Raw genomic sequence first — 15,495 nt, forward strand, 5'->3', positions numbered from 1 at the left:
TCCCACACACGGCGCTCTGGCCCACAAAGCCGTTACTCTGTGGTATCTCGGGTTCCCTCTAGCTGCACTCTGGAGGACCACACTCGTTTTCTTTCTGACTGCAGGAGGCCCAGCCGCCTTGGCTGAGCTGGAAGAAAGATGGCGGCAGCCGTGCGACAGGATTTGGCCCAGCTCATGAATTCGAGCGGCTCTCACAAAGATCTGGCGGGCAAGTGAGTATTTCTCTGGAGCAGAGGAGTAGAGAGGTTGGAAGGGAAGTAATCGATTTGTTCTTCTTGAGGTGACCAAAGATCTCGGGTGTGAAGCTAGGAGCGGGCCTGAAGACCAAGGGGGCGGGCCTGAAGTCCGCTGGGGAGCCAAATGTTGGGAGCAGCAGAAAGCTGGAGGGGGACCTTGTGCAGGGGCCTTCAAGTTCTTAGTTTTGGGATGACTGTCAACTTTTTCAGTCCTTGTTAACATCCCTACTGATTCCTTTGGATTTTGGAAGCGTGGTAGAGAGGAGATTTTCCCTCGGCCTTCACAGCCTTCCCTAATATCTCTTCTTATCCCTGGTCAGCCAGTCACCCGAAATCTACTTCTTTTTGGACGCTCCCCATCTTTTGGTGCAGGGAATTTTATATTTTGGGGTCTTGGTGCAGAGTTTTCCGAGGAGATGGCTTCTCAGGGTTGACGGAGGCTGTGGAGGTATGGCTGCTGTCATGTCGTTCTGAACCACTGGTCCATCATCTGGGTATCCTTGTGTTTTGAATACTTTCACTCCTTCACTAACTCTAAGGAGGGGCACATAGGCAAACTGTACTTGTGCGAGTTAGGATATATAGAATACTAATGTTTGCAGGAACCATTTAAAATGCTTAGATCCACTCTAAGTTAAAATTTGTGACATGTGCCTGTCCTGCAGGCAGTTAGTTGTTCAGCAGTGTTGTAGGTAGGTGGGTGGATAAATAGTTTCTTTACAGATTTTGCATTATTTCTATTTTTTGATGAACTTGTTTTCTGTTTAAAGTATGACTCTCAAATGATCCTAATATTCACATCCTGACAGCTGGGATCGCTTTGATCTATTACTCCAACCTGGACATTGAAATCATGAATATGTTTCATATGGACTGTGCTCCCTTTTCCCTGGTGTTAAATGTAAGCTAATTTTACCATTGGGAAATTTAGCTGTATATCTTAGGCTTAATTACTTTGTGAAATATTTTGCCACCCAGGGAAATTGGGATAATAATCGGACTTATTCTTGTCTAAGGTTGTTTGAGGACAAAATGTGTGTGTGTGTGTGTGTGTGTGTGTGTGTGTGTGTGTATAATTTAGTTCAGTACTTGGCACATAGAAAATACCATAAAGGTTGTTGTTACTATTTTTTAAGTGGCCAATAAATGCATACTGATTTATTCGATGGGTTGGGAATATGTTGAATATGTCTTCATGGCTCAATCCTTTTTGCACATAATTTTTATAGATTTGGATGAAAGTAAAACCAGCTTATATATTTCACCATACTTATTTTGCTTTTTATTATGTTGGACAACAAATAAGTACATTAGTTCATTTTTGTTGTTGTTGTTTTTTCAAGCCTTTGCAAAATTCTGAAACTTCAGCTTAGAATCTACTTCTTCAGGGGCTAGGGTTGTGGCTCAGCGGTAAAGTGCTTGCCTAGCATGTTTGAGGCCCTGGGTTCGATCCTCAGGACCACATGAAAATAAATAAATAAAATAAAGGTATTGTGTCCTTCTACAACTAAAAAATAAATATTAAAAAAAAGAATCTACTTCTTCAGATCTGAATTGGAGATAAACAATGATACCTATCCTATGGGGTGCTTTTGTTACAGATTACTGTTTAATAAACCAAAAATTGGCTAGGGATATAGCTCTGAGGTAGAGCACTTGCCTGGCATACTGAAGGCCCCAGATTTGAGCCTCAGCACTGCAGACAACCCAAAAACTTAGTGGTGTAAAACAACTATTATTTCTTAGGATTCTGTGGGTTGACTGGGTTGTGCTGATCTTGAGTTGGTCACTCATGCATTTTATGTCAGCTGGAAACTTGGCTGTAGATTTATGTGCATATCTGACTGTTGGCTGAGTCTCTTATGTCTCTTCATATAGTCAATTATTCAGTAGTTTAGCTGGGGCTTTCTTCATGCAAGTGTTCCAAGAGGGTGAGAGTAGAAGCTCCCAACATCAGTTCTCTAATACTGATCAGGATAAGTCACAAGACCAGCCCAAGGGGAAGGAAAATGGAGTTTACCACTACCTATTTATTTATTTTTGGTACTGGGGATTGAACTCAGGGGCACTCAACCACTGAGCCACATCCCCAGCCCTATTTTGTATTTTATTTAGAGACAGGGTCTCACTGAATTGCTTAGTGCCTGGCCGTTGTTGAGGCTGGCTGTGAACTCACGATCCTCCTGACTCAGCCTCCTCAGCCACCAGGATTATAGGCATGTGTCACCGCGCCCAGCTCACTACCTCTTTAGTGGCAAAGTGACATTGCAAAGGAACATGGACAGAGGGAGGTGTGAAGCCATTACTGTAACAGTCTACCTCGTTGGTTACTGTAAGACTAAATGAAATAATTTGGTTGATAACTGATAGCTAGTGCAGTGTTAGTCCACAACTCCTTCATAGCTGCTGACATGTATATATCTGGTTCTCTCTTGGCAAGAATGTGTCAGGGTATTTATCCTCTTAACAAAACAGTTCATTCATCTACATATTTTAGGAGGGAAATATTCTTGAAATAAATCAGTTGTAGGGTTTTTGTTAGAAGCTGGGTAATAAGAGATTCTATCCTGAAGAATGATGGAATACATTGGTTTTCTAAAATTTATATTGTGTGATCCCGTAATTAGCAGCATATCTATAACAGTAGTTGTTCAAAAAATGTTGATTGAGTAGGGCTGGGGTTGTAGCTCAGTGGTAGAGTGCTTGCCTAGCATGTGTGAGGCACTGAGTTCGATCCCCGGAACCACATACATGCATACATACACACACACACACACACATAAATAAACAAACAAACAAACAAATAAAAAATGTTGGTTGAATCAATGAACAGCTAGAAAAGGACAGAGCTTGTATTTGAACCCAGGTCTGCCTATTTTAAAAAGCTCTTTTCTGATGGGGTTGGGAGCTGGGGTATTACTGGGGATTGAGCCTAGGGGCACTCTACCATGGAACTGCATCTTCAGCCCTTTTTATTTTCTCTTTTGAGATGAGGCCTCACTAAATTGCTGAGGCTGCCCTCAAAATGTGATCATCTTGCCTTAGCCTCCTGAGTCACTGGGATTATAGGCATGTGCCACCATCCCTGGCTTAAAAAGCTCATTTTTAACCTACCAGACTATACTGCTTTTCTTGTTAAAAATTCAGTTAGAAGTGCTTTTCTATAACTCTGAATTAACACAGCTGTCTAAAGTTGGTATAAGAAATAAGCCATACAAAATGCACTTTTGCAAATATTATAGGCATATTTTTGTATATGTCATGCATTGTGTTCATTATCTCATATCAAACTTTAGAAGAGAAGGAGGGCCTTCAGAGGGAGCATTTCAATAGATAGCTGTTGTGGTGGTCTGTCTTACTTGGCTAAAACTGATTTGATTCTTTAAAACCCAGGCAGATGTTTCTACTTTTTTTTTTTTTTCCAGTCTTAAGGATTGAACCCAGGGGTGCTCACCACTGGTAACAATCCCAGACCCCCCCCCCCCCGCCCCCTTTTTTTAAATTTTGAAATTGGATCTTGTTGCTTGCTGAGGTTGACCTCAAATTTGCAATCCTTCTGCTTCAGCCTCCTAAATTGCTGAGATTACAGATGCGTGCCACAGCTTCTGGTGCCAGATATTACTTCTTCCTGGAAACCTTCTCTGAACAACAGCAAACTTACATACTCATATCCATCCATACACACCACCTAGTTAATTGTTCATCCTATGCTTAGTGGCATCCTATATTGATCTCTATATAACACTAATTCGTCCATCTTCTTCCCTAACTAGAATGTAATTTCTTTTTTGTGTGTTTTAGAATGTTATTTCTTTGAGGGCAGGTGTGAGGTCATGGATTATAGATCTTTGTTGACTTAATCCTATGGAAATATGTCATTTTTTTCCCCTTCCCAGTTCTGGGATATAGAGGGTTCCTAGAGGAGGATAGTAGGACTTCAGAGTCTAAACATTTTATTTTACAAGAAGCTATTAGTAGTGGGACACCTCTTAGCTGCCTTTGCCTATTAGAAAATCTATTTTTCAGAAAATGAAATAGATTGTACTCTACTCCATATAGGTAGACTTTGAATCAGAACTTTCTAATATAAAGTGAAATAAAACTGTTAAAAATGGAGAATACAAAAATAAATAAATATAAAATTTTCTAAATGGTAATACACACACATATAAAATGAAGGATAAGATTGGATGACATTCTAACTCTGGTTCTAGTCTCTGATTCTCTGTTAATCCCCATACAATAGTTTTGTGACTCCTATCTGTAGTGTAAATGTTAATAGCTAGGGACTTCTGTCTACTAAGCACAACTGTACTTACATTTTAAAATACTTAACTCAGTTTTTTTATATGTAATATTTATATTTATTTTATAATATATTTATATTATATTTTTCATATGTAATATAAATATATAATATTTATATTACATATGAAAAAAACTGAGACACAAAGATGGAATATAAGGTCACATAGTGGTGGAGCTGGAATACAGCCTGTCTTGCTTGTCTCAGAGCTCCTAACTAAACATATCTACCTTTATGTGTTATTTTCATCAAACTGGACTACGTTTTAGATAGTGATTTTTTTTCCCCCAGGAATGTATGCTTTTCCCACTGTCATTAAATTGAAATATTTAGAACTCTTAAAAGATGAAGAGGTTACTAGAAATTATTTCTCTGTCCTAAATATTAGCTCTTAACCTCTTTAAAAATTTTACATATACACTGCAGATTGAACCCAGGGGTGCCTAACCAATGAGCAATGTCCCCAGCCCTTTTATTTATTTATTTATTTATTTATTTATTTTGAGACAGGGTTTTGCTAAGTTGCTGAGGCTGGCTTTGAACTTGCAATCCTCCTGCCTCTGTTTGAACTTGCAATCCTCCTGCCACTGTCTCCTGAGCCACTGGGATGACAGGTGTGGGTCCCTTTGCCTGGCCTCGTTTTTAATCTCTGGCAGCTTTATTTTGATATGTGTATATGGATTTTCTTTTATTTATCTATGCCCCTTAGCATTTGCTGTGAAATAAGCTACCCCACTTATTTAATTCACAATTCTGTAGGTTGACAGTTTGGTTTGGGCCAAGCTGGATAGTTCTATTCCAAATTATCTTGTCTCCCAAATGTTCCCTCATATTGTGTTGAGCAGCTCTGCCTTTGTGCATTGGCTGGCCTCTTGACAGGGCCACATATCTCATCGGCCAGTAGGTTAGTCTGGGTCTTTTTTGTATGACAACAGCAGGGTTTCAAAGGGACATTTAAGCTATGTGTGGTTGCTACACACCTGTGATCCCAGTGACTTCAGAGGCTGAGGTAGAAGGATAGCAAATTTGAGGCCGGTCTAAGCAATTTAGCGAGATCCTCAGCAATTTGTGAGAACCTGTCTCAAAAATAGAAAAGACCAGAGATGTAGTTGCTAAGTGGTAAAGTGCCCCTTGGTTCAAGGTCTGTTGAGGTCTAGGCTCCAAACTGGCATTTCACTTCTACCATATTCTATTGGTCAACCAAGTTCAGAGTCAGGGACAGGGGAAAAACTCTGCCTCTTGATTTGAAGAGCTACAAAATTACATTAGAAAGGGGAGTAAAAGAATTGTGGCTACTTGTGTAAATACCAACTTATCCTGGCTCAGCTTCACTGGGTTTCTTGAATCACTGGATTGTATTCTTTCAGCAGTTCTGAGAAGTTTTTAGCTGTGTCTCTCTCAGCTATGTTACTTCTGCACCATCTTGTATTCTCTTCTATGCTCCAGTGAAATCCCTGTTAGGCCCACCTACCATAACCTCTTACGTCTCTTATTCTTTTTTGTGTATTTTCATTTCATTGTTTTATTCTAAATAGTTTCTTCAGATTTGCCTTCTAGTTTATCAGTTCTTCAACTGTGTCTAATCTGCTAAGTACTTCACTGAGTTTTAAGTTTGGTTATATTTTTCAATTATATGATTTGTGGCGATTCTTTTTCTAAATGATACTTTTTTATGGTTCCCAGTGTCTTTTAAAATTTTTTTAATTAAAAAAATATATATACATCTACATATTTTATATATATATATATATATATATATATATATATATATATATATGTGTGTGTGTGTGTGTGTATATACACACACACAATACCCTTATTTTACTTATTTATTTTTTTATGTGGTGCTGAGGATCGAACCCAGTGCCTCACACATGCTAGGCAAGCACTCTACCACTGAGCCACAACCCCAGCCTGGTTCACAATTTCTTGCTGAATCTTAAAAGCTTGTCTTTATCTCCATGAAATGGTAAGTATAAATGTATTATAATCCTTCCAATAACTTCAGTATCTGAATTCCCTGGTTGTTGCTACTGTCACTTTTGTTGATTCTAGCTGTATTATCATGTGCCTTATTAATCTTTGTATGTTGGGTGAATTATTTAAAAATACATTTTTAGGGGTATTTGGAGGTCTAAGATGCTATGTTTCAGAGAGGATTTTCATTTCTTTCTTCCAGGTACCTGAGGACACTAATAGTCTAGGAAAAAGGCTTCAGAATTTTTTGATTTACCTAGATGATCCTTGGAATAGAATTTATAACTTTACTCCCAAAGTGTTCATGTTTCCAGCTCTATTAGTTGGCCAAATATTGCAACTTGCCTGTCAGTGTTCCCAGCAAATTTGAAAGGAGTCCCAAAGCAGAACCCATACCCTTGTCTCCACCAGAAATGCTATTCTGTACCTTTTAGCTATCTTGCCATTATCAGCAAATGCCATCAGTGCCATCATGCAGAAGCTGTGGTTCACCTTTGTGTTCCTGTTTTCTTTTTCTTATTGGAATATTTTATGCTATTAAACTTTATTTTGGTACTGGGGATTGAACCCATGGCACTAAGCCATATCCCTAGCCCGTTTTATTTTGAAACAGGAACTTTATTTTGAAACAGTTGAAGAATGATAAGCATTAGAGCCTCATTAAATGCTGGGGCTAGTCTCGAACTTGCAATCCTCCTGCCTCATCTCCTGAGTCACTGGGATTATAGGCATGTGCCACTGCCCCTGGCTTCTTTCAGCATCTTATATTGTTTTTGTTATTTTTTGAGGGAAGATTAGTGCAGTCGTCTGCTCATCAAGTGGAAGAACTATTACTACATTCAGTCAGCACTCATTTTGTTCTAAATAATGACTTTGGTACATTTTAATGTTTGTTTTGTTTACTTCTAAATCCTTTCAAGAGCCAAGAAACCAGGAATCAAAGTGTACTAAACTTTGTTTCATATACATAATAGATGCTTAATAAACATTTGGTAGTGGGGATCGAACCCAGGATTGCTCTACTCCTGGGTTGCTATACCCAACCCTTTTTAATTTTTATTTTGAAACAAGATTTCACAAGGTTGCCAAGATTGGCCTTAAATTTGCGATCCTCCTGCCGCAGCCTCCTAAGGATTGCTGGGATTATAGGTTTGCACCACCATGCCTAATAATATATGGAAAATTTTAATTTATATGTTCTATGTTTGTATGTGTGTATCTGTCAGCAACCCTTGTTATTTAATTTGTTAAACTTAGAGATGGTCTCACTGAATTGTCCTGTCTGGCCTGGCATTTACAATCTTTCAGCCTCAGCCTTCCAGTAGCTGAGATTACCGTCCTTCCCCATTGCATCCCTGAGAAACATTCAGGTTCTAATGTTTGGTTCTGTGACCTGGACAATAATATTTCTATTGTTGATGACCCTAGATTCATTAGGTCCATAAAAGAAAAACGTTCTGGATGGCCCCAGATAATGTATCTATATAATATATAGTTGAAGGAAAATATAGCTTATTTTTTTCTTTTTGACACTCTGATAGAACCCAGGGCCTTGCACATGCTAGGCAAACCTCTACCACTGAGCTACATCCTGGTCCATTTTTTATATTTATTTTAAAATTTTGAGATAGGGTCTTGCTAAGATGCCGAGGCTGGTTTCAAACTTGTGATCCTCCTGCCTCAGCTCCTGAATGGCCGGGATTACAGGTATGCCTGACATTTGAAACTGACTTTCTAGTTTGAATTCAAAACTAAAAGTTTCAAGAAAAAATGATATCTTAGAGTTAATAACATAGAGTTATAGAGTCAGTCTTTTGATGGACTTAAAAACTTCTTAAAAGTATGATATATTGTACTAAAATCTAGAAGTGACATCTTAGAATTATAGATTTAGTATTGTCTTGGACTGGAAACTTAAACTGATGTACGGTAAAGAATACTGCAAATTAGAGTACTATGAAAGAATCAATGGGGCTGGGGGTTATAGCTCAGTGGTAGAGCGCTTGCTTCTCATGCTTGAGGCACTGGGTTTGATCCTCAGCACAGCATTAAAAAAAATAAAATAAAGACATTTTTTAAAAAGAAACAATCAGGTAAATAGAAATGAATAAACACATCAAACTTAGCATTAGAAATGAATAAATATATCTCAAAGTTTCCATTAAAAAACACAGTAACTTCTGAACATTATTTTTGTTTAATATTACTTTAGGTATCGTCAGATTCTGGAAAAAGCCATTCAGTTAACGGGTGCAGAACAACTAGAAGCTCTGAAAGCTTTTGTGGAAGCAAGTAAGTGGGATGAAAATTCAATTTTGCCTTGTATTTTTGAGCTAGTACTTTAAAACTTTTTAAAACCTTGTTTTATATCAAAGTATCCATGTTAAATATGCATTGATATTGATTCTAATTTTTTTAATCTGTTTACAACTTATTTATTGTTCAGTGAATTATATTCTAAATTACCATCCCAGTGAAGGTTTTATGTAGTTTTGATATAGTACCTGATGAAAGACAGTCTAACATAATGTAAAGAGAATGGTTTGGATTAAATTTCTGGTGTGCTATTTTATGATCTTGAATAAGTTGTTTAGCTTTTTAGTGCCTCCTTTTCCTCAAAAATGAGCATATGATAATTATTTTGTAGAATTGTTGGGAGATTAAAAAAGTTAATAAACATAATAAAGTGCTTAGAAAAGTACCTATCAAGTAGTAAGTCTTATGTACTAGATATTGTTTATTAATGTTACAAATTTCCTTTTGAATTGGAAACTAGAAATTTTCATTCTTTGAGATCTAATTTTCCCCACTCCCTGATTTCAGACATATCCATTTATCTTGACAATTACTCAAAACTTAAGCTAGAATTTATAATGACTTAACAATATTAATAGTACTTGGTGGTACTTTATAGTTCACAATGTGTTTTCACTTACATTGTCCATCATTTAAGAGTCCTTTTAATAATCCTGTGACTAGACAGTATTAGTATAGATATGCTGTGTATAATATAAAATGAATCTCAGGATGAAGTGATTTTTCTTTTTTTAGCTGCTCATAAGAAACTAGGTTTTCTGACTTTGTATCCTCATTTACTTATATTTCCCTGAGTCATACTAATTTGTGTAGTAATTTCTTTCTGTTATAAGTGCATAGTTGCGATTATACTGAAAGTGTTTTAAGTCACATCCAGTATTATCTAATAATGAATTCCAATTAATATTTTGTAAGCTAAATAATTATAAGTGCTGTAAGTTACTCTCTCAAAAAATCAGAGCCTGCAATGTGAGAAAGACTGGCAATGATTTCAGAAAATTTCAGAGTGACTTTATTGAGAACATTGAATGATAGTAGTAAAAGAATAATGCTTTTTATAAACTTAAATCTTTACATAAACTTTGAATCCTGGGTCTGGAGTTGTGGCTCAGCGGTAGATCACTCGCCTAGCACGTGCGAGTCCCTGGGTTCGATCCTCAGCACCACATAAATATAAATAAATAGAATAAAGATATTGTGTCCAACTACAACTAAAAAATAAATATTAAAAAAAAAAACTTTGAATCCACTGATCCCCCAAGAAAAGGAGGCTACTGTTAAAATCATTCATATCATTTGAACAACTTTGAATCATCATTTATTTTCATAGTAACTTGGATTATTTAAGCAGTGGTTCACAAGCATGATACATTTAAAAAAATATAATAGTCTGCGATGTAACTCAATTGTAGAGCCCTTACCTAGCATGGGCCTGACCCTGGGTTCAACCCCCAATACCACCAAACAAAACAAAAATATAATAATAGTGTTAATAGTAATTAACATTTGTGAAGTACAATGTGCCAGGTATTGTTTAAAGTGCTCTGCATATATTATTGAATTCAAGCTTCATGAAGTAGGTAGATGGTATTATCCTCATCTTACAGATGAGAAAACAGAAGCACAGAAAGAAGTTTCTGAGGTTATATAATCAGGAATGATAGAAACAGTGTGGCTTCAGAGCTTTCATTGTTTATCACATACAGGAATATCTCATAATTATTTATAATGTTGATACATCTAATGCTGACTGAAGTTCTTTCTGTCTTTATTTGGAAAGTACAAGTGGTGTTAACTGTACTGCAATACTTGCTTTATTTAAATTTTATGAAAATTTATTTATTTGTTCTAATTAAGTAAATATGACAGCAGAATGCATTTTGATTCATTGTACACAAATGGAGCACACTTTACATTTCTCTGGTTGTGCACCATGTAGCGTCACACCATATGTACAGTCATATATGTACTTAGGGTGATAATGCCCATCTCATTCCACCATCTTTCCTGCCCCCATGTCCCCTTCCTTTCCCTCCCTCCCTCCCCTTTGCACAATCAAAGTTCCTCCATTCTTCCCCCGCCCGACCCCCCCATTATGGATCAGCATCCACTTATCAGAGAGAACATTCAGCATTTGTTTTTTTGGGACTGGCTTACTTCAATTAGCATGATATTCTTCAGCTTCATCCATTTACCTGCAAATGCCATGATTTTATTCTCTTTTAATGCTAAGTAATATTCCACTGTGTATATATACCACAGTTTCTTTATCCATTAATCTATTGAAGGGCATCTGGGTTGGTTCCACAATTTAGCTATTGTGAATTGTGCTGCTATAAATATTGATGTGGCTGTGTCCCTGCAGTATGCTGTCTTTAAGTCCTTTGGTATAGACCGAGGAGTGAGATAGCTGGGTCAAATGATGGTTCCATCCCAAGTGTTCTAAGGAATCTCCATACTGTTTTCCGTATTGGTTGCACCAATTTTCAGTCCCACCAGCAAAGTATGAGTGTGCCTTTTCCCCCACATTCTCACCAACACTTATTCTTTTTTTAAAAATATTTTTTTTTTAGTTGTAGCAATACCTTTGTTTTATTTATTTATATGTGGTGCTGAGGATTGAACCCAGGACCTCACATATGCTAGGCGAGCGCTGTACCGCTGAACCACAACCCCAGCCCTTGTTTATAACGCCCGTTCTTACTGGCATAAGATGAAATCTAGAGTAGTTTTGATTTGCATTTCTCTAATTACTAGAGATGTTGAAATTTTTTCATATATTTGTTGATCAGTTATATATCTTCTGAGAAGTGTCTGTTTAGCTCCTTAGCCCATTTATTGATTGGGTTGTTTTTTTGGTGTTAATTTTTTTGAGTTATTTATATATCTTGGAGATTAGTGCTCTATCTGATGTTCGTGTGGCAAAAATTTGCTCCCCAAATGTAGACTCTCTCTTCACCTCATTGATTGTTTCTTTTGCTGAGAAGAAGCTTTTTAGTTTGAATTCATCCCATTTATTGATTGTCAATTTTATTTCTTGCCCTTTAGGAGTCTTGTTAAGGAAGTTGGGGCCTAATCCTATGTGGTGAAGATGGGCCTACTTTTTCCCCTATTAGGTGCAGAGTCTCTGGTCTAATACCTAGGTCTTTGATCCACTTTGGTATTATGTTTTTGTTTTTTTTTTAACATCTTTTTAAGCTATGTGGGATATAAGCACATACATTAAAAATATGGGTGTTTCTATGCCTTTGCTTTGTAGAAAAATTAAAAAAAAAGGAAGAGAATAAAATTCTTAACCACTAAACAAAGCTTCTTTCAAACATATCTGTTTCTTTGAATACTCATGGTATCTTTATTGTTTGGGTGTATTCATTTTATAATCAAGTAATTCAGCAAAAGGAAAACTGATTGTATAATATAAAATAAGGGTATGGAAATCCCTGAATAATGCATTGAAGGGTGCCCTAATGTAGATTTGTCTTAGTATTAATTTTAAGGAAAGGTTGATTGCTTAATGAAAATTTATGAATTACTCATTTTTTTCTCTTATTTTTTAAAACAAGTGGTAAATGAGAATGTCAGTCTTGTGATCTCGAGACAGTTGCTGACTGATTTCTGCACACATCTCCCTAACCTGCCTGATAGCACAGCCAAAGAAATCTATCATTTCACCTTGGAAAAGATCCAGCCTAGAGTCATTTCATTTGAGGAGCAGGTAAAAATCTATAGCAGTGGAGTTTGAATTTCAGATAGCAGAGATTACTTTAGAATCTGATGTTACTAGATTCTTAAAGGAGGCAATCATTTGTTTTCATTTTTGACAAAACAGTATGCCAAACATTTCGCAATGCAAAATCAAAAAAAAATTAGTATATTGTAACTCCAGCTGACATTTGCTCATGTATTAATATTTTATTTTATGAACTAAATATTGTTCTTTAGGCAATTTTTTAAAATCCATAAAGTTATTAGGCCCAAAGCAGGAAAACTCCAGCATCATGTATGTAGTAACAAAAGCAAAATTTAACATTTAAATTAAAATATTGCCTTAATTTACTTGCAGAAGTGTGTTATTTTAGCTGACTATTTGTAATTCTGTGAATGCAAAATTCATTGAAAATTTTGGGTGGTCTAGATAAGCTTTTATTATTTACTGGTCATCTTAATATGTTGAATGGCAGCATTGTTACAATAATGTATCTGTTTGATTAGTTACTAATGTCAGCTAAAATAATTTAACATGTGTACCTACTGTTCCAGGTTGCTTCCATAAGACAGCATCTTGCATCTATATATGAGAAAGAAGAAGACTGGAGAAATGCAGCCCAAGTGTTGGTGGGAATTCCTTTGGAAACAGGACAAAAGTATAGTAAATAGTGGATATTGGATGAAAATATATACAATTGTTCGCCTATACTTTTTCTTATATTCTAGTGCAGAAAGCAGACAATTTAATAAATTTTATAGTATGTTAGAATGTGAAAAGTGCTACAGAAAAATGAAAAGTAAGGGGGCTAAGTGGGAGCAGGTTATATCTATCACTAAATAGATGACTACGATGGTATGTTGGTCCTGATATCACTTTCTCAAAGACTTGGAGGAGATAAAGGAGTAGCATTTGTCTGAGGGAAAAGTATCACCAGCTACTCTTGGAAGGGGTGATTAATATAAAGGCTTTAAGGGTGGGAGGTTTCTTGGAGTGTTTTCCTAAGAAGAGCAAGGAAGCCAGTGTGGATAGAGTGGAATAAAAAAGGGTAGAGAGATAGAGGATGAGATCAGAGAGTATTGGTGACCAGAGTATGTGGGATCTTTATAGACCATTGTAAAACCATTGGCTCTAAGTGAAATGAGGGGGAGCCATTGGAAGATTTTAAACAGAAGAGTGACACGTCCAACTTAAATTTTAAAGAATCACTCTGGTATTGGGTTGAGAAATAAATTGTAGACAAGCAGTTATCAAAGTAAAAATATTAGTTGAAGATTGTGTACTACTACAGATGAGATGGAAATTCTAAGAAATGTTGGATTCTGGACGTGTTTTTAAGGTTGAATGTATATTTTCTGGTGGCTTGGATATGGAATGTTCAAAACAGAGTCAAGGAGCTGGGGCTGTAGCTCAGTGGCAGAGTGCTTGCCTTGCACAGGTGAGGCACTGGGTTCGATCCTCAGCACCACATAAAAGTAAACAAAATAAAGGCATGCTGTCCATCTGTAACTACAAAAAAAAAAATTAAATGACAACAACAACAACCAAAAACAGAGTCAAGATAAGCCCTGGTTTTGGGCCTGAGTAATTGGAAAGATGGAGTTGCTGTCTCCTGAGTGGGGAAGAATAAGTCTATGAAAAGATCCAGAGTTACCTTTTGTACATATGATAGCTAAATGGAAATATCTAACAGGGAGCTGAATATATTAATATAGAGATATAGAGTTCTGAAGAGAGGTGTGGGCTAGAGGTATACATTTGGGAGTAATTGGTATATAGATGAAATTTAAAGCCATTAGATGAAATCCCTAGAAGAGGGAATGTAAAAAAGAGAAAAGGACTGAGTACCTAGGCTGGGAGCTCTCCAACAGTAAGAGATCAGGGGCAGGAAGATATAGTAAATGAGAATTGATCATTGGGATAAGAACAGAAGAATGTGGAGTGTGCTGTCTTAGAAGCCAAATCAGGAATTTGTATCAAGAAGGAGCAAGTATTCATATATGATGTTGAGGGGTGAGGGTTAACCATTGGCATTAGTAATATGGAGACCACTGGTGTCCTTGACAAAAGTGAAAGCCTGGAATTGTTTAAGAGAGAATGGAAGAGCTTGAGATCCATAGTTCTAGGCTAACCTTATCAACTTAGCAAGACCCTGCCTCAAAAAAAAAAAAAAAAATTAAAAAGGGCTAGGAGTAAGTACTTCTGAGTTAAATCCCCCTCCCCCACTCTGCCCCTCAACACATACACTATCAGAGAATGGAAGAGAATTGGAGACAGAGAATAGGTTACTCTGGGGTAGTTTTCAAAAAGGAAGCAAAGAAATAGGGTAGAAGATATTAGTATAGATTAGGCTAAAAAGCAATTTTTTTCTTTTATGATCTAGTGGAAAGCAAAAAAATTGATATTGAGGAGTTGGGGAAAGAGTTCTTAAAGAAAAAGCCAAAAGGGGAAGGGAATTTAATAGAGGAATGGGTTTACAGAGGGGCATAGATAGTTCATCAGTGGCAGCGTTTCTTTAGCTCTGCACTATTGACATGTTAGATTGGGTAATCCTTCATTGTGGAGGCTGTTCTGTGTATTGCAAAATGTTTTGAAGCATCTGGTCCTCTACACCCCAGATGCCAATAGCACTACTGTCTGTAATCAAAATGTCTGTAGACATTGCCACATGTTCCCTGATGGCAAAATTGCTTTCCAGTGATGATAGTAACAGATAGGGACACAGAGTATATGGATGCAATTGCTATTGATGTAATCAAGTTTGTGCAAGTACTCCTTGCTTCAGTTTTCTTAGGGAAGTCAGAATCAGAGTAATCAACTGTAACTGTGGGTAGGAGATGGGAATTATGAAATTAAGAGACAAGAATATAGACTGGATAAATGAAAATTTATTTCTTTGTTTTTCTTTGGTACTGAATATTTAACCCAGGAGCACTTAACCACTAAGCCACATC

At 36.7% G+C, this 15,495-nt stretch overlaps 1 protein-coding gene across 3 annotated transcripts in view; it reads left to right on the forward strand.

Moving 5' to 3' along the window:
- Positions 1–92: 92 nt before the first annotated feature.
- Positions 93–15,495, forward strand: part of Cops4 (COP9 signalosome subunit 4) — a 33,857-nt gene continuing 18,454 nt past the window's right edge. The window contains exons 1-5 of one of the 3 annotated variants that reach the window (XM_071614391.1): positions 122–212; positions 1,046–1,137; positions 8,732–8,811; positions 12,399–12,550; positions 13,096–13,199. In XM_071614391.1, coding sequence (XP_071470492.1) covers positions 1,136–1,137; positions 8,732–8,811; positions 12,399–12,550; positions 13,096–13,199 — 338 coding nt within the window. In that variant the 5' untranslated portion in view covers positions 122–212; positions 1,046–1,135. Of the gene's footprint in view, positions 213–1,045; positions 1,138–8,731; positions 8,812–12,398; positions 12,551–13,095; positions 13,200–15,495 lie in introns of all 3 variants that reach the window. The other 2 variants (XM_027939829.3, XM_027939828.2) reach the window with 2 other exon arrangements.

This window comes from Marmota flaviventris, chromosome 7, assembly GCF_047511675.1.
Source record: "Marmota flaviventris isolate mMarFla1 chromosome 7, mMarFla1.hap1, whole genome shotgun sequence".
Taxonomy (NCBI): Eukaryota; Metazoa; Chordata; class Mammalia; order Rodentia; family Sciuridae; genus Marmota; species Marmota flaviventris.